A 26,447-nucleotide genomic window follows, 5' to 3' on the forward strand; every position below is an offset into this window, starting at 1 on the left:
GTGAATGCGTCTCAATGTACTGCTTGGTTGGACTAGATGTCTCACGTCAGCATGTTCTAAGTGTGAACGTGCTCGTTCCGGCAATTTTCCTTCTGCGGTCACACAGAGCAACATTCCAGAAAATTACCGGTAATGTTACCACTTCTCTTTCCGGAAAATTGCTGGAACGATTTTACCGGTATTTTCAAAAAGGACCTGTTCACATATGATCCCTTTCTGGAAAATTGCTGCTACACACATACCCTAAAGCTGGATTTATACTTTTGCTGACTGCCCGTGCACCTCACAAAATGGACGAGGCTTTTATACTTGCCGCATTCGCCATTGTGATATTTTAAAACGACAGGGTGCGGGCAAAAGAAACTGACAGTAAAGTCAGACCAAAACAGAGAAGTAGAACGTTTCCGGAACTACGTCTTATTAATATTATTGAAGATTTTTAAACAAATTATTTTCATTATTCTTATAAAGTATTTTAATCATTATGAGGATTTTTATAACCATTCTAGATTTTTTAAATCATGTATCATGAATCACTTGCTTTTGTTCATATCTCAAACAGTTTTACCTATTAAAATATTTTAAAACATTAATGACAAGAGAACATGGGCTGCTCTACAAATATACTTTTTTATTATGCAAGAATAAAAGCAAAAATACTTACTAAAAAATACAGATGTTTTATAGATTTAGCTCACTCCACAATTCACACATTGTTGTCTGGCTAGTTTCTGTCCTCTTCTTATGCAAAAAAGGTCCAAATTCCTGACCATTATCAACAATAAAGCCCAGAAAAACAGGGCATCAGTATATCGTAAACTAATAGGTTCAAATATTCCTTTACAGTTATCAAAGAAATAATTTGTTCCTTTATTATAGTTTTGTAACAAGTAAATTGTTTTAAATTCAAAATTGTAACACATACATCAGTGTAAAACCTATGACTGGTGGAAAAACATATTTCTGTAATTGTGTACCTTGGTCTCCACTCTTGCCATGGCCTCTCTTTTTTGGCTTTAACAAAACTTATCCCTCAAGTTTTTCCAAACGTTTGATAAAAAACTTTCTTCTTTTCCAACTACTGTTGCAATTTCTAGCCAAGAATTATTGATCTGGTTATCTTTATGATCACTGATCATAAAGATGTCTGTACTGTCGTACCTGTTTCAGACTAAATCTCCTCAAAACGATTCACATTAAAATCAAATCAAACGCATCGCAGCGTGAACTGTTCGCTCGAAAAAACAATAATGCGATCCGCGGGACAAAATCATGTCGCGTGCACTCAAAGTGAACCTCTGCAAATACATGATGACGTCACATTTGCCGGGTGCCCTCAATCGAACTAGTGGACGCGTCAAGTATAAACCAGGCTTTAGACAGGCTTTGTAAGTACTTTTACATTAGACATAACAAAATTGTGCAAGATACGGTGCAAAGGAGGTATTTAATCAGGACAGGTATTTGATCAGGACATCCCTTTATTTGTCTCCTACTAGAAACACAAAAGAAGTTAAACTAAATGCAAATGTGTCTCGTCTTGGCTAAATTTTCAATGCTGAGCATCTTCATCACTGTCAATCAAACCATTGCGAAACTCCGGCAGCCCATAAACAGGATGTACTGTAAATACATCTTGCAGATTTATTATTGTTGTCAAAAAGATCCCCTTTGAATTAATGTTATATACTGTCTGTTCCAAATAGACAAACTAATTCCAATTGGTGTATTAGAATAATGCCAAATATAACACATATTGCAATATGAAGTTTAAAATGACCACTGAATTCTCCACTGTACAAATGATCGTATTTAAACTTTCTGCTCAAATTCAGATGGATCATCCTGGAAACTGAGCTTGGATCATGAACAACAACATTATTTTTGTTGTATAGTTATTTCTGTCTGCTGCACACAGGTCGGCTTCCTGTTGCAGAAGCAGCAAAAAACAAAAAAAAAAAAAGTTAAAAACATCACAAAAAAAAAGTTTTGCTCTTGCATAAGAACAGGCTGCCTTTTTATTTTCTTTAAATCTTTATCTCTATCTCTCATCTTCACTTCCTCATCAAAAGATGTTGCTCAAAACCACAACTTCTCGTTCTGCCTCGCTGAGTGCAAGACAAGGCTCTTTGAAAGAGGCCCGAATAATCAGCACAGGGATGACAGCGGTCTTGTACCGAGAGTACCGTATATTCTGGGAGATCAGATAAAGGTCAGTTTGGGCCACAATTGTGTCATATTTGCTGGGAGCACATGAGAGATGCGATTGATCAGATGGGCTGTATTGGTTGTGTGGCCATGGAAGGATGTTTGTATTGTGAATGGGGAAATTCCTGTGGGTGCACTCACTGCTGCAGTAAGCGATGGCTGACATGCAAAAAAAAAAAAAAAACTAAACAACAACGTAAACACAACTCGTACATTAACACAACTCATATGTAAACGTGTACGTGTGACACAGTACAAAAACACAAGTAAACCAATCATAATATAATATAATATAATATAATATAATATAATATAATATAATATAATATAATATAATATAATATAATATAATATAATATAATATAATATAATATTTTCTCAGAGATGGGTTGCGGCTGGAAGGGCATCTGCTGCGAAAAAATTTGCTGGATAAGTTGGCGGTTCATTTTGTTGTGGCGACCCCGGATTAATAAAGGGACTAAGCTGACAAGAAAATTAATGAATGGATAAATAAAGTAATATATGAGCAATATCACATGAGTAGCAGTGCGATATGGCCTTATATCGGCATTGGTGGGAGGCACATGTTGTCTTAGTGTGCCACCAGTGATGATATACAGCCATATTGCACCGCTACTAATGTGATATTGCTTTCATTCAATAGTTTGACAGTATAATTGTGTGTATAAAAGAAAATCTAGCGTCTAAAAACCCTTATGAGGAACTACTTACTTTTACCATTCATTTACATCTGGAGCTGGCGTCAGAACAGCAGAAACCGTTGCTACTTCACCAACGTGACTTTAGAGCTAGTTAGTATTTGAATGATTTTCTATAGTTTAGTAAAGTTAGTATTTGAATAAGTCTCTCGCATAATCTTTTAGTGATGATAAAACAGGTGATTTTGCTGACATTTTAAGATTATAAGGCTGAACAGCATGAAATGCCATCAGTCTACAGAGATTCCCCAGTATTTCTCTGTTGCAAATGGGAGATCACAAAAATTAACCGCACAAACACCAAAGCAGTGCAATCCCTACCAGATTATTGTTGTGATTATGAGTAGTAATAATTCTTAACACATGCAGGAATTCCTTCTTTTTTTATTTTTACTGAACTAGTCTGCAGTAACGAAAACAGGAGAATCATTAGAAGCAAACAAATGGTCAACCAAAAAGTAATAATAATATAATATAATATAATATAATATAATATAATATAATATAATATAATATAATATAATATAATATAATATAATATAATATAATATTTTTTTAACTGTCAAGCAAATAAAAAACAATATCTAGTCCAAACCATAAACCATATTATAACCATTTCAACAAACCATAATTATTAAAAATAAATGATAATAATAACATCAATATAATACAATTCATTTTGCAATTGATAATCATAATAAAACAAACCAGTACTGCATTAGAAGGGGGAACATTTGTATAAAAATAATGATCGTTTTATTAAATATCTGATTGTAATAACTCACTGTTAAATGAAATATCAAATTGGCATCATGTAAATTATTTAGCCATGAATAAACGTAAAAAATATGTGTCTATATACACACAAGACGGATTTCTGTAGATTCCAAATACTAATAATTGTATTAAAATTGCAATAGAAAATATGCTTCACAAGCACTACCTTGCGCAATACTTTTCCTTCTCTGCTTTTTCCTGGAATTGCATCCCAACTACATCATGCGGACATCCACAGACATGTTTCTTCCCTGATCATGTCGACCACAGACCACAGAGAGATGAATTGCTCATTGGAGATGGCTCTTGTGCCATAATGGAAAGCTTTTGCATAAATGCTGACAGGGGTGGTCTGTCCCTTTAATTTCAGTGAATTATATGCATAAACCATTTAAAGAGTGGACCTAAATTCTTTAGTATGAGGATAAAAGGCGTTTGAGGTGGCTTTATTTGAATGGAAAGCCTCTATTCTATCTAGAGAAGTCCCATTTAGGGACACGTCTCTTTTATATAAGGTAATAGCACTGGGGATTTGACTTCCTAATGGAGATGTTTAAATGAAGCTTATGGTCTACTTCCCCCCAAATCTGACTAGTTCGAGAAGATAAATTCCCCTGTCAAGGTCGAGATGATCAAACAGATTACAATTATTTTATCCCTCGTCTTTATTAATGAGCACTGTCTTTCACAGTTATGTCGACTAATAAGGATAGATGATATGTCAACCTCCAGGTTTGTTGTTTTCATGTATTTAAGGAGTTGTAGGGGTTCATAATTTGAGAGATAATAAAACCGTACAGCTTGTCAGTAGAGAAACTAGGCTTAAAAAGGTCACGTTGTATGTGTGAATAAAACGAGCAAAGAGAGTGATATGTTGCATTTAAATATCTGCATTTATCACACAGCTGAATCCTTGTTCCCAAAGAAAACAACAAACAAAGGAGTTTGTTTTAATGATCAAAACTAATGAAGACGGCATTTATAAGCTTTGATGTGTTTACTACAATATTAGTTCTGTGCTGAGCTGCTCTTAAAGGGACAGCACACCTTAACCACCCCTAGAGTCCCCATTAAATTATTTTTTAAACTTTTATTATGAATAAGCCTAAAGTTACTGTATATGTGTTGTCAAAACTATCGATATATCAACTAATATCGATACTGAAATATTTAAAAGGATACAATCCTGCTTTTTTTTAAATCATACTTTAGAATAATGATAAAAGTACAACTTTGTTATAGTGATATTACACTTATGCATGTTGTCCTTTTTTGCTAAATCTCCAAAGTTAAAATAGGTAATCTTCCTCAGTAATAATATGAAGATGATTTAATATTTAGTTTCAATCCTAAAATAATACAAGATTTTATTTTTTTCTAGTAATCCATTGCCTTTTGGACTTAAGGACTGCTGACATTCCTGGTGTAAACTGAAATTTTACTTGAAAATGCAAAAACATTTCATGGTTTAGTTAATTTACTTTTACTTTTTACGTCATCATGTAGTCTTAATGCTGTGTCATTTATTCCTTGTAGTATCGATAATGTTATCAATTATTGATATATTTTAATATATTGTATCGCAGTTGGAAATTTCAGCATCATGACAACACTGGTATGTATTATCAATTGTGTTCCAACATAATGAAAAAAAAAACATTTAGACGATATAGGCATTAACTTTCGTCAATAAAAGCAGTGACTTAGATGACATCACTCAGCACTTCAGCTTCTCGTTAGATTTGATGTCCAATCAAATGCAGTCTAGATTCTGAAGTGCCAGTTCATTCCCTTGATAAATAAATGACTAAGCTGACGGAAAAGGAATGCATGAATGAATGAATGAATGAATGCATGAATGAATGAATGAATGAATGAATGAATGAATTAATTAATAATTAATTAATGAATATAGTAAATGGCACAAAGTGCACTGTACAGGTGATAAACTATTCAAACAGTGTAAAAATGCTTTCCACTGGGGTTATTGACAGAATATAATGAAGCAATATTGTTTATTTCCATTTAGTCTTAGTGATTAAACAGACGTAAGGTTATATAAAAAACACACACAGATTTTGATCATTTTCATGCTTTAGTGCTTTTTGTGCACTAAAGGAAGTTGAAAGTGTAAAAACATAATAGATTCACCATTTAAGCTTGTGAAAACAGCAGATCCCTATCTTCCTGAACAGCTTCTATCTTCCTGAGAAATGCAGTAAATATAGTTGCTCCCCAACACAGCTGGTATCTAACAAGCAGCTTGAAAAAAAAAGCAAATCTTGGTTCCTTCACTCATCACAGTCGCAATAAAACGATGAAGTAATGTGGTAACAGTGTCAAGTGCACATCCCTGACTTGGCCAAGCGCTCTGGCATTTAGCTACTCTCTATCTCCTCTCCCTTCTTTCTTCTCTCTCCATTTCCTTGCATTCGTCAGAGTCGTAACCCCTGTTGTCTCAGCCGAGTGAATCAGAGTGAGCCCCTGGCACAGAATGAAGGCAAAGTCAACAAGAATTAAGTTTCAGTGCAACTGTTTACTCAACTGTGGCCTGCAGTTATTGAAATCTTATCCACGGTTTTGTGTGACGACTGCGGTAATGAATTCAGTATGCCTGTGATTTTCGAACTGACAACATCACGCTAAGTCCGAGAAGCGCACAACAGACTGAAGCAATTCAGAGGACAGGAAAAAGCCAAAGCCAGAGCCAATCGCAGATGCTTCGTGTTATTGATTGATGGCGATATACTCTAGTTACAGATTGATCTCAAGCTAAAATCAAGATGTCAAATGGGTTTTATCCCTTTACGTTATCATTCTAATACACAACCAACATCTCACCAAATTAGACACAATGCAAAATCAATATGCCTTGTACGAAATGAAAGAAAAACAAATCAGTGTTGGGTCATTCTTCTTCTTTTTTTTTTTTTTTTTTAGATCGGACCTGTCCTGTTTGTTGTTAAAACCCATGTATTGTGCTTTTCAGTTCCAAGACAGCCGTGTTACTCCAATAGACAGCTTCTTCAGAAGCTCCCCATCCCCACCAAACAGCCCTTGACAACATCTCCCATCATGCCGTGGGGTGCAGATAACACACGACTGGCTGATCTTTTCAGTGCTGGCCCGCTCCACACGCTGTCGTGTAGCAAACACAACACTCAGACAGACAGAAAGAGCTCTTCTGTTTATTCCCAGATGTTTTTGGCCACTCTTGGTATATAATAAAAGCGGCAGCAACACTCTACGCTTCGATGCTTTGAAGCGAAGCTCTCTGAAATCTCCACCCGAGTGTTAGGGGTGTTTACAATGCGACAGGTGAAATCTGTGGCGTCCGAATGCGCTGCCTGTCCGTGCATTCCATTGCACCTATGCATTTGTCCATTGCAACATGCGTGATAAATATTTCACCTGAATGCAGATGCAGAGTTGCCGAGATAAACACATTGGCAACCAAAAACACAATCACAGAAAGAGCACTTAGTGCGTTTAAAAATTCAAACCTCTCTCAATATACATAAATAATCATAATAATGTGTTTATGTACTCTGGTCGGAGGGGGTGTGACCATTAAATATTTACGAGCACTTAAAGAGGGAGAGAAGGATGCTGTTGACATGGGTTAATAACAGACAGGTGCAAGAATGAAAGAACGGAAGAGAGGTAGGAACGTAGGTAGGAATGAACAAACGAATAAAGGACAGAGAACAAATGAATTAAAGAAAAAGAAAATGGAGGACCGGAAGGAAAATGTCATAAATGATCAAATTGTAAAAATAGAAAAGAAAAAAAGAAAGGAAAAAAGAAAGAAAGAAAGAAAAAAGAAAGAAAGAAAGAAAGAAAGAAAGAAAGAAAGAAAGAAAGAAAGAAAGAAAGAAAAAAAAAGGAGGAAAAGGAGGTGCTTTAGATTTAAGTAACTATAACTTTGACCTTTCATTCAGTTTGTGGTCTCATTTTATTTGTAACAATGTAAGCTATGACATCATCTTGCATTTTTCTAGAAAAATGCAGTTTAACCATAAGTAACATAGTAAACAATGTAAACATTTAGTCTAGATAAAATGGTGAGATAAACATAAATAACCATTTATAATGCAACACTATTGTGTTGGTGGACTAAAAGTGTTTGATGAGATGTTGTTCTGAGAACTCTTACCTTTCAAAATAAACCCTGATGTCGAGCATTGAATGTGTTTGTGTGTCTTGTTGTTACGATGATATGTACTCCATATCTAACAAGCGTTTTGCACACAACTTGCACAAATTTAGCACATACATTCTTTATAAGCTTCCCATTGAAAAACAACTAGCTGCGATGGCTGCTTGAGGGTTGTAGCTTTAGACTGATGTATAGTTTTTCAATATTACTTGTGTTCCTTTTGATGTAATCTAGTCGTAAACAATGAAATGTGCAAAGACAGCACCCCAGTAAAATAAAAGAATAAAAATAGAAAAAGAAAGAAACAATTGACACATTAAGATTGTAAGCATGGTGATGAACAAAAGAAAAGAAATAAAATAGCAAGAAAGTATTAAAGAAAAAGAAAGAAAATAGGAATTAAGACTGAATTGCAGGAAGCAATCATTGGAAAGAGCAGAAAGTTAAACCTGGTGCTGCTGGAAGTTGATGATGTCAGACGCTGTGATGTCAGAGGAAGGAGTGGTGCTCTTGGACCGAACTTCTCGGTGTCCCTCCACACTGGGCGGAGCGCCGTTCTGATGGGCCGTTCCGTTTGCCGCCTCTGTCCCCGACTCTTGCATCATGACTTAAAAACCTGCAGCACAGAAACACAAACAAGCAAACAAATATTCTTAAATCAATTTCTCACACAAACAGTACAGTTCACTTTTCCCTTCTTTCTCTGTCGGTGCAGTCAACTGCTTTTTTTTTTAAGCATGACTGTGGTTCAATAATAATAGAAGCAACATACAACAAAGCATATGACACTTTCATATAGTATCTTTCATCACATCACAAGATGCAAAGGTGCATTCTCAAAGGGAACAACAACCAAGAAACAACATGTGAAAAAAGGACAACCTAGTAACTTTGATTTGGTTAGCTTTCTTCAGCAAGTATTGAGATTTCACTCCCGAAGAAACATTGGAAGCTGATCTTATTATTCATTAATGCCCAATAATCTGCATATCTCCACCCACCGTCCATTATTTCTTATTACTCACAATAGCAACTATTTAAATGTGCCATGTCTGTGCCAGAATCAAACTTTACAAATGTTCAGTTGTTGGTTGTATCAACAAACCTAGCCCACAGACTCCAGATATCCAAGAAACTCGGATCATTGTGGCTGAATTGCATCTTGAAGAAAATATGATGTTAGTAAAGTGTTATATATTCACACCAAATCTTGATCTAAAATTTAGCAGACACACTTTAGGTACAACAATTAAGAATTAGTAATATAAAGATGTCCCCCATAAAAGAAACCAGCATTTCCTATTTCTCTTGCATCTTTCCACTGAGCCTGAAAGACTAAAGCAACAGCAAAAAGCGAATGAGATGAGAACCCAACCTCGGTCACGTCTCAGCAGAGAGGCCCAAGAAAACACACTCGCTCACAAACAAAACTTGTTCAAGTGAAATGGATATATTTACTTGCATTGCTCCCAGAAGAACCACAAGCCGATGGATTTTTAATGGGAAACAGGGCAGGGGAGTTGTTCGGATTACAAATCTCCAGAATCAAAACTTCTCAGCAAACGTTCGCATCCTGGGTGTTGAGTTAATGCCACGGTCCTAGATCCCGCACGCAAATAAACAAAGCTGAAAATATTCCGATGTACTTCCAAAGTACTTTCCAATAATACATTAGACTTTAATGACGCCTGTTCTGACACACAAGGCTTTTTGTTCTTCCAAACGCTTCCAGGCTAACAGTCCAGCCACGCAATCCCAAAAGTCTACTTCTCTCCTTCAACATACCGATCCATGTCGTCCAGAGACAGACACTTAAGATTTATATCTTTTGCATTCATTGAGGCCCTTGTTGGCGAGGAGTGCCTTGTAGCCCTGTTTCAGACCATCTTAATGAAGCTGACCAAGTCAGGCAGAAGTAAATTAACTTGGCTTATTAATTATTGATATGAGGCAGAATGAATGCCCTTAAAGCAGTGGGTGCTAATCACACAGGCAGGTGAAAATTGAAAAGAATTCAGATTTATAATGCTGGCCCTCTCAGACAGTAATAAGGCAGATGATAATTGCTTAGCCAGGTTTGTAGGGAGAGGCGATTACACGAACACATTGGGCACTGACCCATCCCATCTGGACCAATAAAAAGCTACGCATCTTCCTTTGTCTGTTTTTGAGAAAGTTGATGTACTGTAAACAAACTAGAACAAATTGTACCTCAATAACACTAGAAACCTTTTCTCAGAGCTTAACTTTAACCAAAAAGATTCCAATGACAATTTTTTAGGCCCTCTGTCATTTTTGGGTCATTTCTCTATTGTCATTTTAAATGATTTTTTAATAGAAAATTTTAATAGTAATTTAGCTTACCATAAAGCACAATCTGATACAGTTAAACTGGATAACAATCTGAATGTATCTGCCCCTCAGGTGAAACAAAAAACTTGCCACAATAGGTTTTGAATGGTTTACACCAAAGCACCCAAGTCAGCATTAAATCAAAATATTATCTTCTTTTTGTATACACATATAGTATTGTTTGTAATAAACTGTGTACTTCATGTAAAGAAAATTTGCTCTAAATCTCTATAATCAAATATCATAACCTTCCCTTCCTCATCAAAACAGCTTTTCTTCACTTCTGGTAACATGGAAGGCCTTTAGGGCAGGACTATGAGGGCCTGTAGGGCAGTATAATTAGTAACTGCCATTTAACAATAATGACAATTTTGTGATGGCTGTCAAGTAGAATTCATGCTGGTTATAATTATGACAATAATATTTTAGATTAGTTATAGATTTGTAGTAACTATCTACTGTATATAGGCTAAATAGGTTGTGTATAGGCTATTTATATAGGCTAAATAGACTGTGATGTTTGCTGCAACCTTTGTTTGAAAGCTGCAATTGCATTTTCTTGTATAATAATCATCTTCACGAGAGTTGTGCATGGGCATGGTTCCACAGCACTGTTGAAGCTAATACAGCTAATACATGAATGGTGCTGAACATGATAACTGTCTCTGTTCATCTGCTCTAGTGTAAACAAATAAATATGAAATACAATTTAATTGTGAATGTTATTAAATGCAATGCAACAAATAAAGAGACAGGCAATAAAATGAGGAGTAATAATAGACTATGATGGAAAAGTATAACCAGTTAGAAAGTCTCATGTAAGCTCTGATATCTTTGTGTTCTATTTGGGATGATTCTCACAAAACTGGACTTTCAGTATTTGTTTCATCATTCATTTTCCTTTGGCTTAGTCCCTTTATTCATCAGAAGTCACCACAGCGGAATGAACCACCAACTTATCTGGCATGTTTTACACAGCGGATGCCCTTCCAGCTGCAACCTAGTTATGGAAAACATCTATACACACTCGTTCACACTACTACACTACAGCCAATATAGTTTATTTATTTCACCTATAGTGCATGTCTTTGGTCAGTGGGGGAAATCGAAGCGCACAAAGGAAACCTATGGGAAAACGGGGAGAACATGCAAACTCCAAACAAAATTGCCAACTGACCCAGTCAATACTCAAACCAGCAACCTTCTTGCTGTGAGGCAACAGTGCTAACCACTGAGGCACAGAGTTGCCCTCAATCTAAGTGTCTAAAACATCAATTCTAAAAGGGCACATTATATACAGTACAGTATGATATACCTAATCCATACAGTTAAACAGATGAACAACAAAGCACACATACACACACAAAACAACAACAACAACAACAACAACAACAACAACAACACTGGTACACAATAAATTGTAATACAAAATTATACAGTTTTGCTCCAAACCACATCAATAACATAGGAAAAAATGAAAACTTCTGCATGTTTCTAAAATGCATTCATTTTAATAGTATATTTTGTTTTATTTAAAATATTTCAATATTTTTTAAACACACCTATTTGCAAATTTTCCATGACAGTGAGAACATTGTCCCTTAAACCATTTATAATATTAGTTTTATCTAAAGAAAAAGCCCTACACTATGCAAATAATGTACACGCACAACTAAACTACAGCATGCTCAAAATCATCTTTCAATTAAGTACCCGGTCCTCCCAAAAACAAGCTGCGGCTTGTTTAGCATGCATCTCTCTCTTTCTGTCTCTTTTACGTTTTACTGTCTCATTTGTTCGCTCTCTTTTTTTTCATTGTGTTCCATAAAAGAGGGTGATAATGGCTATTATGCATGCACTGTCATTCCGTACTAAATTTTCATAATTATAAAGGAAGGGCGTAAATTTGCCAATGCGTGGCATCTCTAAAAGTAATCATGAGAATGCGCCGGGGGGCTATTTTAATGTATGCAAAACTAGTGACCCACAATAAAGACGTGAAGCTGCAACGAATGCAAAGTAATGCATGCGCGCGCGTACCCACGTCTGAAGAGGGCCAGCTAAAATTAACACCCAATTAATTTCGGAATTGACAAACAAATGAAACCCATAAATCTACTTTCTCATTAAATTTCACCATGGAATAATTCAAAAGCGGCAATATCACAACCTAAAAAAGGGGGATGAAGGAAAATGCCTGTTATCCATCACAAATATCAAATAGATGGGGGGAAAATAACCTGGTGTTAGGGCATTAATAATGTCAACGGCTTTATGAATTAAGCTATTGTTTCACTGTCTTCTCAGTATGATTCCAGCCTGGATTTGTCTTGACTTTTTTTTCATTGTAATTAGTGGTGTAAAGTAACAGATTACAAATACTCAAACTACTATACAGTAATTATGTAGTTTTGTCTCAGTACTTTACGAAGTAGATTTAAAAATGTTTACTTTTACTTTCCCTTGAGTACATTTTTAGTGCAGTATTGGTACTCCATTTTTTTTCTTCAGCATGCAGTCACTACTTTATTTTTTTCCTGTCTATGGGGATTAGAAAAATCACTCCTGTGATTCCTGTTCTATCAGATCAATAGAAGGTAAATGGCCTCATAATGAACAACCTCAAGACATGGGTGATTTATAATTGCAGCGAACTGTTTGGAAGCATTAAATGTGTCCAAGAAGATGCGCAAAATGTTTACACATTGACCCAAAGACTGTTTAGATGCATGTCACTGATGAGAAGATGAAAGATGTTTACTGTATGATGACCGAAATGGGCCTAAACATCCAGCAGGCACAAGACCTCAACATGACCTCAGATTGACATTGTACCCCAACATTATGGGATGTTGCATTTTGTTTGGAAATAAAAATCGGGTTGACATCAGAAGCCAACATCAAGCTGACATCAATGTTAAATGGCCAACCTAAAATCAACCAAATATCAACATATAATGATGTTACAGCTTAGCGTTGTGTGAAAATTAGCACTATGACGTCTATCAGATGTTGGATTTCGGTTGCCATACCTGACGAATAAAGTTATTTTATTTTATAAGTTATTTAACATCAATATTACATTGGTTTAAGATGTTTGTACGACATTGGATTTTGGTCACTTTCTAACCTAAAATCAACCAATCAACGTCATTTGACATCGTTATTAGACATCAAGATAACTGTCCTTAGATGCTGGCTAGACTTGAATTTTGTTCACCTGACATCACAACATAAATCTAACCTAATGTTAATGTCTTATGATGTTGTGTGATACTGGGCATTAACTGAATGCACTACAGAATGTTACGTTTACACACATCCACAAATTAGACATAAATGCATCAGCTTTTTTCAGCGTAATACTTACTACTCTTGAGTACTTTTAAAAGGTCTACTTTTAACTCATACTTTGAGTAATATTTACAACAGTTTTATTCCACTTGCGCTACATTTTTAGGCTAGTAATGGTACTTTTACTTGAGTATGATTATTCAGTACTCTTTCCACCACTGATTGTGATGCATTTGTTGAGAAAAAGGATTTTAGATGTAGAAAATAAACAATAATAACCGAAAAGCAGCAAGAATTCAGAAGAAACAGATTTGTTTGTTTGCAGTGTTTATCGCAGCTTAAAATAAAAAGAAAACAAAGACCTAAGGCAAAACTTCAAAAAATGGAAATTCCCTGAGATTAAGCTTCCGCCACCAGGCACCGACCAAACAAACCTCCATCATCAGATGTCTGCACTTTTTCCCCTTGCTTGCTAAACACAACAGGTGTTTGCAACAAACAACGGATAATACAGAATTTGTGTATGTTGACGTTTTGTTCGCTTCATCTGATAATCGCACACACAAAAATCACATGCACACCCCACCTGGCCTAGATAAAAAGGCAGAAAATCAAGAGCTTTCTCCCTTATTTATTATTTGCCAGGATTTGGCTGGGCGCGTGTTTATGGCGAGAGTGTGTTTGTGTGTTTGGTGCAGCAGGCCGGAAAGCAGACTCTCATCAGTGTTAAAAAAAGATGCTGTCATTTCTCGTAAGTTCTGAAAGCCCACCTGCTCTCACAATTCTGCTTTCTCACACCACCCCTGTTTACACAAGCGCTCAACAAAAGCACAACATTCTTACGCTCCAGATAAGTAGTCACAATAAAGACGACAAAAAGCCCATGATCGCACCGTTGTTTAGGCTCAACCGTGTTGCTTGTCTAGACAACACAATAATCTGTATGACTGAAAAGGTGTGAGAGCATCTTGAGGTTTTTTTTCGCCCCCAAGGATTTCTGATGAGTAACGCAGACAGCTGTATTTTGGCTAGATGACTGGTGTGAGCTGAGTTATGAGTTTATATTGTGGTTTGGTAAGAGATTTCTTTTTTATCATTAAACTACAAAATATTTTATATCCAGCAAAGGAAAACATTTAAATGATTACATTTATTCACATTCTAGTGTAAGTATATATATATATATATATATATATATATATATATATATATATATATATATATATATATATATATATATATATATATAAGAAATTCTATAGAAAATAAGCAGTAATTTGGACAACTTTTAAGGCAATTTTCTCAGTATTTTAATTCTTTATCTCTCAGATTACAGTTTTTTTTAAAACATTTAAAATATTGTCCTATTGTCCTGTCCTAAAAAAAAAATATATATATATATATATAATTATATTATATTATATTATATTGTGTTATATTGTGTTATGTTGTGTTATATTGTGTTGTTATGTTATGTTATATATACTGGCACTTTTTTGTCATATGATCCATTACATTAGACAATATAAATATGCAATATTATAATGTTAGCATAAATACGATGCTTAAGTACCTACGATTAATAAAATAAAAATAAAAATATGAAGTCTATTGTAAATTTTGGCATCACAAGCCTTACAATGCAGATATTTAAATAAAATAAATATTTTGTTATTTTAATAATAATTTATTTCATGATTTAATTAGTCAGTTAATCAATTATTAAATCATTGATACCACTCAGTCCCAAAATTTAAAGCAAAGTCAGTCCAAATGACTTGGATAAGCTGTGAATGCTTGGCAAATGTAAGAATTGTATTATGGTATGATCAACAGCACTATCAAATATTATCCTGTAAGGATAAATAAGTAAGAAAGTAAAATGAAATAAAATAAAATTGTAAACTAAAACCTATCGTGAATTCAGGAATCACAAGCCTTACAATACAGATATTAAAATAAAATAAATAAATAATTGATTTAAATAATAATTAACAATTAATTTATTATTTATTTATTAATCAATTTAATTTGTCATTCGATAATAAATTTAAAATTTATTATTCTATAATACATTTGGGTCCCCAAAATGTAATGCAAATTCACCTCAAATGACTCTGATTAAGTGTGAATGCTTAGCAAACGTCACATGTCTAAGTTAGATATCAGAATTATATTTATGGTATTATCAATTACTTATGATTGAACATAACCATGCAAGATTATCCGGTTAGGGAAAATAAGTATGCACATAAACAGTTTAATGAAATGTAAAAAGTCATACAAAAGCCATACAATGCAGATATTAATAAATAAAATAGTTGATTTTATAATATATATATTTCTCAATTAAATTAGTCAATCAATTAATAAATCAACAATCACTTCATCTAAATAGGGTCGCCGAAATGTAATGCAAATTTACTCCAAATGAATCTGATTAAGTGTAAATGCTTACTAAAAGTCAGTATATCACATATCTAGGTTAGGTATTAATAATTATATGTATGGTATGATTAATTACTTATGCTTGGACAGCATAACCATCAAATATTATTATCCATTAGAGTAAATAAGGAAGAAAGTAAAGTCAAATTAAATTAAATCAAAATCTATTGTGAATTTAGGAATCACAAGCCTTACAATGCAGATATTAAAACAACAATTAAATAATGGACTTAATTAATAATTAATTCATTATTTGTTTATTTATCAATTTAATTAGTCATTCAATGACAAATCAACAATGTATTAATGTGTAATCCATGTGGGTCCCCAAAATGTAATGCAATTTCACTCCAAATGACTCTGATTCGATATCACATATCTAGATTAGATATCAATAATTACATTTATGGTATGATCAATTACTTATGATTGGACAGTATAACCATCAAATATTATCATGTTAGAGTAAATAAGTTAATATGCAAGTTAATAACAATAAAATGATTAAATCATGAGCCTTACAATACAGTTTTTTAAATAAAATAAATAGGCAGTGGATTTTATTATTAATTATTAAAAATATATTTATTTCTCAACTTAGTCAATCAATAAATATATCAACTATCTCTTAATCTATATAGGCTCCTTAAATGTAATGCAAAATTACTCCAAATGACTCCGATTAAGTGTGTATGCTTAGCAGATGTCAGCATATCACGCATCTAAGCTAGATATCAAGCATTGTGTTACCTTAGATCTTCCGTCTCAAGGCGCAACTTTGCATCACTCACACGTGAGCGCACAATCACAGCTCGCAACTCACCCTCGTGGAAAAGAATCGCTCGTTGCCTTTCTCAAAGAGGAAATGACAGCAGCAATGACATTCTGCCAAAAGGAGATCTCACCGCGACACCAAACAGCCCTTCTAATCTGGACGGGCCTCTCCAGGGCCAGTAACGCATCTCTACTAAAACCCCCAGCACGCTTGGACAGACGCGGTTTTGTCTATTCTTTTGTGCTTTCTCCAGTTTGCTTTCCAGACCTTGTAAGGCTAATGCTCGTCCGGCAGCTCCTACAAACAAAGCTGGCTATTTGTTTAATAACTGATTGCAGCCATGGCTACGGTAAACAACAGGGCCTTTTCTTTGTGTTTATGAACAAACACATCGTCTCGCAAAGCGCAATTTAACATTAACCAGGTGGAATGATCAACAGATCCCATAGGTTACACAGAGGGCGAGCCGAAATGTAAACATTCTTCAGAGCGATGGGACGAAAGAAAAAAAAAAAAGAATGGATGCATGCATGGACAGCAAGGTCAATGCAAATGCAAGCCCTGTCTTGAATAAACAGCTGGAGGAGAAACTCAAGACAAACAAACAGTCGTTCTCCTGACATTTAAAGAAGCATTAGGATGGGTGGGCTACAGCTGCTAAACGGCCAAAGCGAATGCAAACTAGATGTCAGTCAACAGTGAGAGAAACTCACGTTCCTTCTAAATGTCCGGTTCGGTCTGAGAAACAAACAGACATCATCATCATCATCATCCGTATCACCTTCATGAAAACAGAGGCTAGGAACTTGTAAAACCAGTTAAACATTACCACAGTCAATTACTCAGTAACTAGTCCTTGGAAAAATATCAATTATGGCTGTGGGTTCTTGGCTATTACAATGACAAAGCGTCAAGTTTGATTGTACTGTAAACATGCAAAATGGTATTGACGAAGGCTGTAAAAAAGAAGAATTTGATAGGCGGTGTGTACATAAACAACTACGCTCTTAAAGGAATAGTTGACCCAAAAATGAAAATCATCTCCCCCTTGTGTCGTTTTAAACTTGTATGAGTTTTTTTCTTCTGTTAAACACAAAAAAAGAAGATATTTTGAAGAATGCTGGTTGGTGGGACCAATAAACGTCAATAGGTGGGATTAAATTTAGTATGGAAGTCATCGAGTATGAAAATATCTTATTTTGTGTTCAACAGAAGAAAGAATCATAAGTATGTTCTGAACAAGTACTCTATTAAATCTGGAAGCATTAACAACTTATATTAAAATATATATCATAATCATTCAATGTGGAAAATAATTATCAAGATTGCATTTTTGGCATATCGCCCAGCCCTATTTTGACTAATGTAACAATGGGCACCTTTTGTGAAGCTGCTTTGGAACAATAATTATAGTAAAAACCGCTATATAAATAAACTTGAATTGAATATTTGGGCACTGTTATTTATAGTATTTATTCATTCATTTTCCTTTGGCTTAGTCCCTGATTTATCAGGGATTGCTACAGTGGAATGAACCATCAACTATTCCAGCATATGTTTTACATAGCGAGTACCCTTCCAGACGCAACCCAGTTCTGGGAAATATCCATGCACACCCGCATTCTCTCACACACTCACACACACGCGCACACACACACGCGCGCACACACACACACACACACACACACGCACGCACGCACGAGCTCGCACACACACACACACACACACACACACACACACACACACACACACGCACACGCACACACAAACAAAAACACAAACACTCATTCACAAGGGGCAATTTCATTGGCTTAGTCCCTTTTCTAATCTAGTGTCGCTACAGCGGACTGAACCGTCAACTTATCCAGCATATGTTTAACATGGCAGATGCCTTTCCAGCTGCAACTAATTACAGAAAATATGGCCAATTAAGTTCATCCAATTCAATTATAGCACATCTTTGGACTTTGGGGGAAACCAGAGCACACGAAGGAAACCCACTTCAACACAGGGAGAACATGCAAACTCCACACAGAAATACCAACTTGCCCAGGTGGGATTCAAACTGTGAGGCGACATAGTTTTTCTATGTATGCCACATTTCTAACTGCTTTGTTCTGTCCAGCACAAGTTGCAGAAGAGGAGCATTAGGAAAGAGAGATGACAGACAAGACTAGATTATAGGAAGGAGATGGACCAGAACTAGACTAGACTAGACCAAAATATGGTTCACAACCTGAAAAAGTGTTTTCTGCCTTTCATGTTTACAGCAGCTCACTAGATCATGCATTATTCACAATATCATGATATTATATCATATAACTCTGATTTGAAAGAGCATGAGGCATTCAACATGTACACACGTTGCCACCATGTTTGCTACTGTAACACAGCAATTTGAAAGCTTTATCATGCATATACCCCTTAAAACCTACATCATGATTTCCTCTCATTTGCAGCTGGCTCAGAGTGTAATGTAACTATTCAATCTATTCAAGGTGAGGTAGAAGAATACAATTTTCCTTTGTATATCACAACTAAAAAGTCATTTTGTAATCTTTCCTAACAGTGTAGTATTTTGTTTTTTTTTACCTTCCTTTCTTTTCAGTCCAGCCGCTCTCACATTCACTTCATTAAACTCTCCAAACTGATTTACACTCACTCTGAAGAACTACAAAAATAAATGATACAGGGGTCTAAACACATATTTATGACACATTGAGAGAAAAGTAATAAGATCCTTTGGCGTGAAATCCAGATTGAAACATATCATCAGACCATCACCACCAACACTCAGTAATGTTGCGCACGATGATTCAAATAAATACTAAGCCATTATCGCACTGCAAGCTTGAGAAATGAACAAGAAATGAACAATCAGGATGCCGCCAACCGCAAGACAACTCCAGCGGAGAAGCTAAATAGATGTATAATTTCCAAAAGGTACACAAAACAAGTTCGTCTCCTCCGAATGAGTTGACGACAAAGTCTGTGTGGCGTTTAAGGCCCTGCTGTGCCAAGACTATGATGGAATGCACAAAAAAAGTAAGGCAGGCCACGGTATTTTTAGCGAAACAGCCAACAGAGACCAAAGTAAATAAGAAAAAGTCTAATGAGTTTTAATGCAGCCGCTACCAGGATAGAAAGGCCAATTTTGGGATGTGGAACTACAGTCATGAGTGGTTTACAGCGGCTCTCCTTCAAGCGACATTGAAGGATCGGTGCGTAGACAGCTTGTGATGATTAGCGCACTTGCACGGCAGCGAAAAAGTCAGGAAGCAGGTCTCACTGTACGCATTTTGAAGCATCGAGCCGCAGGGAAGAGGCTTTCACTCAAAAGGCCCCACAGCACAACGGACAAATGAGAACTGTCAAACACCCGCATGCATTCGGCAAAGAAAACAAGGCATTCAATCTCCCGCGTCCTCTGGGACTGGCCAAAGTGCATATTGTTTTAATATTATTTAAAAGTGTGTCATATATTTTTAATCATTGTTACTCGAAATCTCCCTGTGGGTGGAGCGAACGTGGACTTTTGCGCAGAGGAAATGTGTCAACCGCGTATTTGTGGGACGGGGAGTTTAGCCTCCACGAACTTTGTCTAATTAATATTTCCAGTCTAAGCCATGAGAGGGCTTGTATTATTAGAAACATTATCAGGGGGGTAAATTACCCAGTTGCACTGCCATGGTGTCAATCGGCATTAATGGAAAAAGGCAACAACATAACTACAGCCCAGCAGAGCAACCTGGATACTCATTAAACATATTGTGGAGTATTATATGGAGCATTATATTGCTTATATTGCCGAGTTTAAGGTATATGTGACATGTTAAATTCTCAAAGTAAACATTGAATTATATAGTAACACTTTATTTTGATAGTCCATTACAGTATTAGTAGACTGTCTGCTTAATATCTGTTGATATTGCTCCTTCAACAGACATTTAACTGGCAATAAAAAACTTTGCAAGTAAATGTCAACTTACACTAACCCTAACCACAACCTTAATCCCTACCTAACAGTCTACTTATAATCTAATGAGAATTAGTTGTATAATGTAACTTAAATTTAGCAAACGGACCATCAAAATAAAATGTGATCTATTATATAAATTAATGGAAGATGAATATGCACTAAGCCATTCTATGAAAAAAAGAGACATCTTAAAAATATTGGTGTTGTTTTATTTAAATGAATTATTTAAGTAAAAAAAAATTCTGTAAATTACTGATGACTTTTCTTTAAAAATATTTTTTTTTTTAAATATAGGAATTGGTCAAAATAATATATCCACATAATATCAGTTTTAACTTAAAAAAATAAATAAATATGTACATGAAAATAATAATTTATATAAAACAAATATTAACTAAAATTAAAGTTATTAAACAAATTAAAATGAATTTTAAGTTGATTATTCATAACTGCATATGTATGTAAATGAATAATGAATAAAAATATTACAAAAAATTACCGGACATAAAAGTTGTTAAAGAGAAAAAAAAGAGACAAAACAAGTTTGATGTACTCAATTTCTACCCAGAACTGGTCAACTGGGATAAGTCAAATGCGAGCTCAGGTTTGTTTTGCAGTTTGCAATGTTTTCACATTAAAAATAGTATCAAAAGCTTTAATAAAAAGCACAATTACTCTTTGATTTGTCAATACAGGTCAAGAAAATGTTGAGAAAATCACTAAATAAATTTGAACACTTTAAGGATTACACAAAAGTTACAACAAGAAAAAAAAAATTAGCTAGGTGTATACGATGTTCGTCTTTCTGATTAAAACTGTACTTTTCTTTTATCTTCCAAGCTGTAGAATGGAACTCGGCAGATATAAAGAAGTTAAATACAGTGCATACGTATATCTATCCTAAAACATGCCTCACTAGACAATGCATTTTAAATATCCCTATTTATTAAAAATATATAATTTACTAAAACTTTTGTGTCAACTTTCCTGTGTGCATTAACGAGAGACTACTTACCGCGAAAACGCAGAATACAAAACAGGGATCCAATCTTAGAAGATAAAAGCCACAACCTAGATGGATTCGTAAGAAAGAAGTCGTCAAATGCACGTAATGAAGGATGCCTTGAGGTTGAGTTTTCATAATTGTGGGAACTAACTCATTAACTCTGTTGATTGCAGAACTCACAGTAGGCATAAGTAAAGCTGATAGACCAGTCCTCTGACTTTATCAGGCATAAACATGCAGTAGATCTCAGCAAATCTCAGAGCATGCATGCACAAAATCTGCACAAAAACATTTGACGTCACGGCTCATGTGTTGTGAACAGAAGCTTAAACCATAGGGGAACCCCGAAAGACTACTTTGCAACATTCAAGAATCACATGACCTCTCTATAGTTTTATGCAACCAAAAATTTTCACCACAGACAACCACAACATCGCTTGGTATAGTTTCCGTCCTATGTATACAGCCAATATCGAGAAAAGGATATTGCACAGCGTCGGTGCCAAATTGGAGTTATGCTCAAAGGGGAAATATCTTGCTGAATGTTTACTACAAAATTGATGCACTCAAAATATTTTGTTTGCTGTTTGTTTAAATAACCCACTTAAAAAAAGCTGAAACAACACAATTCTTCAGTTTTTTGGAGGGATCAACTTAAATGTTTTATGTCCAATCCACCTAAATTCGTAATAACTAATAAGTTAACTTAATTCCTTCATGTTGTCCCAACACCAGTGTTGTGCAAGTTACTTCCAAACTGTAATACATTACAGATTACTTATCACTGTTGTTTAAAAGTAATGCCTTACCTTACAATATAACTGTCTCAAAATTGTAATATGTTACATTACACTTATATATTTTTTTTACTTACTTTCACCAAAATAACTACAGAATTAGAACTTCACATTCTAAAATGATTAAATGTACAGCGAAGCATTTTAGATACAGTAGAAAGCGGTACAATGTCGAAGAATGACTGTGATCTATCCAGCCTACTAACAATATGGTATATATTTTGCAACGTGAAGACAATACAAGAAAGGATGACAGCCAGAATCACAAATGATCCAAGTCTGTTAAAAATATGGTAGAGGTAAAGTTATTATCTTGCAAAATCTGTTAATAGCTTGCTTATATACATATCAGACACAACAGGCCTATATATAAACTCCAATGCCATGACAAGATGCAGATTTTTTTTTTTTTATTGTTGCCATTATTTTATTCACTTTAAATTCAGGTTCACAACACAAAACTGTCATGCACAAAGTGAGCATGTTGAACATAGCTTTCTCAGTATTATGCTTGTTCACCGATTTCCTCTGTTTGTGGACAAAAATGCTTGCGAGCTCTCAAATATACGCTGCTTCCGTGCAAATTTTCTCACGCTCTCTCAAATATGCAATGTTAACGCATAAATTTTCTTGCGCGTTCTCAGTACACTGCTCGCCCAGTGAGATTATATGCACTCACAATTTGTGTCTTGTGTTCCCTCTTCTATTTGTGCTTTTTGATATGATTTATATTAGTACACTATTTATTAACAATAACCAAAATACTAAAATACTTACATATTTCATTTTTAATCTAATAACCCATGACATTCTTGGCTGTATGTTATATGATAAGATTTTTCCACTTTCAAACACTTAAGATTTGTTATGTACAGTGTTTTAACCAGTACTACAGTCAAGTACTTCAATTAATTAGTTGTAGTAATACTGTAGTTGCTATGGTAACACAAGAGTAATATAAACAATTTACCCACTGCTGTAGTTTTTTTTTTACAATATAGAGTATATTATAGTACAATTCACCACACTTTACTGTAGTAAAACTACACTTTGTATTTCATTTTATCAGTTCACTATTCTCAATACTACAGTAAGCTGAAGCATTCATTAACAAGTTGTAAATCATAGTAGCTTAAAACATAGGCAGTATACCTAACACTCAAAAACATTAGTATTTATTATAGAATTTACCATAACCTTTTAGTGTTTCGTGTAGTGTTAATAAATAGTGTAGCAATATATAAACCATATCAACATTCTTAGGATAACCAATTGAACAGGAGGATCTCTGGAGAGCAAAAGCACGAAAGGAGAGGAAACATGAGGCACAAATTGTGAGTCTGCGTCATTTGACGGAACGAGAGCAGATAGTTCACACGTGAGCAGTGTTTTGAGTGTGTGCGACTGCAAGAAATTTTGCGGTTGCGCACTTTTGTCCACGAACAGAGGATTACATGAATGCGCTCCGACTTGTAAAACTGCGCTTACGACATTTGTCTTGACCTTACTGTGAACCGGTCAGAGCCAATAGCCTCAGACCTCGAGCTCAGAGGCTGAAATCATTCCACGTTCAAAGTAAAAAAAAAGTTTCAATAGCCAGAGGGGGATTAATGACAACACACTCATATATTCACTAACCACAAACAGAAAATAGAACTTACTTGCTGTATTTTTTATTTGTTTATATCTTGCAGGCGAACAGTTTGTTGTAACGCACGCGTTACTGAACATGTACCGTGTAAAATATTACTGAAAATTTGTTAGTAATGCCTTACACTACTGCGTTACAGGAAAATGCAATACATTACTGTAATACATTACTTTTGTAACGCATTACTCGCAACACTACCAAACACAAATCAATTGTGTGGAACCCAACATTCTTTACAGTGTGTCTTCCTTTAAGATGAAATGTACATTCTAATTATTGCTGGGTTGTTTTAAACCAATTTTAGGTCAAACATAAACAAACATTGAAAAATTTGGCCATATTTGACCATAAACTTGCGAGAAATATCCCAGTGTTTTTTAAAGCATATCAACACAGTATAGCGAAAGGGTTAAAAAGAAAGATTTGAGTATCCTGCCTTCCATTAAGCAGTTAAACCAAAGGTAAAGGGCATGCTGGGGGTAAACGGCAAAAGACCTTGCATGAAACCAACGAGCACTTTAATGGAATCGGCTTTTTAACAACTCTTTTTTTGCGTTAAATACAGTCCGTGTCAGAGAGATGCGTCCCACCCATAAAGCAAGCGCAATGACAACGTACAGTGGGCACTAACGCAAGGACATAGTTCATCATGCCATTTTCTGCAATTCCCAGCTGATTAGGGTCATTATGTTGGAACCCTGATTTATGCTGTCATTTCCTCTCACCCTATCCTGCATCAATGAATCTTAATGAATTGGTAAATAAGGGTGAGGATTACACTCTGCGACACCGAAACATTCCTCACCCTCCACGCCACCAGATTTATGGAGCCAATTAGGGACTAACGGAGAAAATTGGCTGGCAGGAAAATAATATTCTTTATGGTACAAAATGGAAAAGCATTCGCGCTGAAGGGCAATTGTATTGTCAGCATTAAGTCCATAAAATATCCCCTCCACCCATGAAAGTGAGAGAGAGAGAGACACACAGACTTTCAGGCAATCCTTTCACAAAATACAAAAAGCATAAATTTTACAACTTGAATCTACTCGCATTTACCTGCATTTTTACTTACGTATATCTATATAACATATCTTACTTATTTAATTATAAAATATATTTATCATGTTATCTTTATTATATATAAGATATTTTTTTCATGTTTAACATAATACAGCCACTTTATTATATACACCTTACTAGTACCGGGTTGGACCCCCTTTTGGCTTCAAAACTGCCTTAATCCTTTGTGGCATAGATTCAACAAGGTACTGAAAATATTCCACAGAGATTTTGATTACACTGACATGATAGCATCACGCAATTGCTGCAGATTTGTCGGCTGCACATCCATGATGTGAATCTCCTGTTCCACCACATCCCAAGGTGCTCTATTGGATTGAGATCTGATGACTGTGGAGGCCATTTGAGTACAGTGAACTCATTGCCATGTTCAAGAAACCAGTCTGTGATGATTCGCGCTTTATGACATGGTACATTATCCTGTTGGATATTTTCTCCTTTTCTGACTATTCTCTGTAAATTCTACAGATGGTTGTGCATGAAATTTCCGATAGATCAGCAGTTTCTGAAATACTTAGACCAGCCTGTCTGGCACCAACAACCATGCTACGTTTAAAGTCACTTATATCACCTTTCTTCCCCATTCTGATGCTCTGTTTGAACTGCAGCAAATCGTCTTGACCATGTCTACATGCCTAAATGCACTGAGTTGCTGCCATGTGATTGACTGATTAGAAATTTGTGTTAATGATCAGCTGGACAGATGTACCTAATAAAGTGGCCAGTGAGTGTATATATAAGTATATATACATGCAAGTAAATATCAAAATACCAAGGGAAAATCAATTTTGTGAATTAAGAAAGCGACATTGTATGATTTACTGCAAGTGCATTAAGTAGCCATAGACACGATAGGGTGAAAAAAAGAGAGATTTAATAAACACGCGCACCTTGCTCGTCCCGTGACCATGAATCATGCACTGGCACACAAATCGCCCTTTAAACCAATCAGTCTTTTCCATGATCAAAACAACAGTGTCCGCCACAGAACGCCTATATCTGACGACAGGCTCCAGCTCTTTAATGTGTCTCTTTTTCTTCTCTGAGGTGACTAAAAATTGGAAATACAACAAAGACAGCCAGGAGAAAAGAATATGAGATGGAACAAAAAAAAAAGGCACAAGTATTGGCAAAAAAAGCCCGAAGTGAGACCCACCTCCTCCTATTAATGCCAGCATCTTAGAGTGCTAACGAGCCCC

The 26,447-nt window shown here is 35.3% G+C and overlaps 1 protein-coding gene across 45 annotated transcripts in view; it reads right to left on the reverse strand.

Annotated features, from left to right (window-relative positions):
- The window catches only part of foxp1b (forkhead box P1b), a 289,418-nt gene that overhangs the window by 148,621 nt on the left and 114,350 nt on the right, over positions 1-26,447 (reverse strand). For all 45 annotated transcript variants that reach the window (XR_015492852.1, XR_015492847.1, XR_015492853.1 and 42 more), the window contains 1 exon segment: positions 8,313-8,479. Coding sequence is in view for 33 of the 45 variants with exons in the window: in XM_087255908.1 (XP_087112034.1) it covers positions 8,313-8,468 (156 nt within the window). In the remaining 12 variants the exon portion in view is untranslated.

This window comes from Danio rerio, chromosome 6 (assembly GCF_052040795.2).
Source record: "Danio rerio strain M-AB ecotype USA chromosome 6, GRCz13ab, whole genome shotgun sequence".
NCBI classification, from domain to species: Eukaryota; Metazoa; Chordata; class Actinopteri; order Cypriniformes; family Danionidae; genus Danio; species Danio rerio.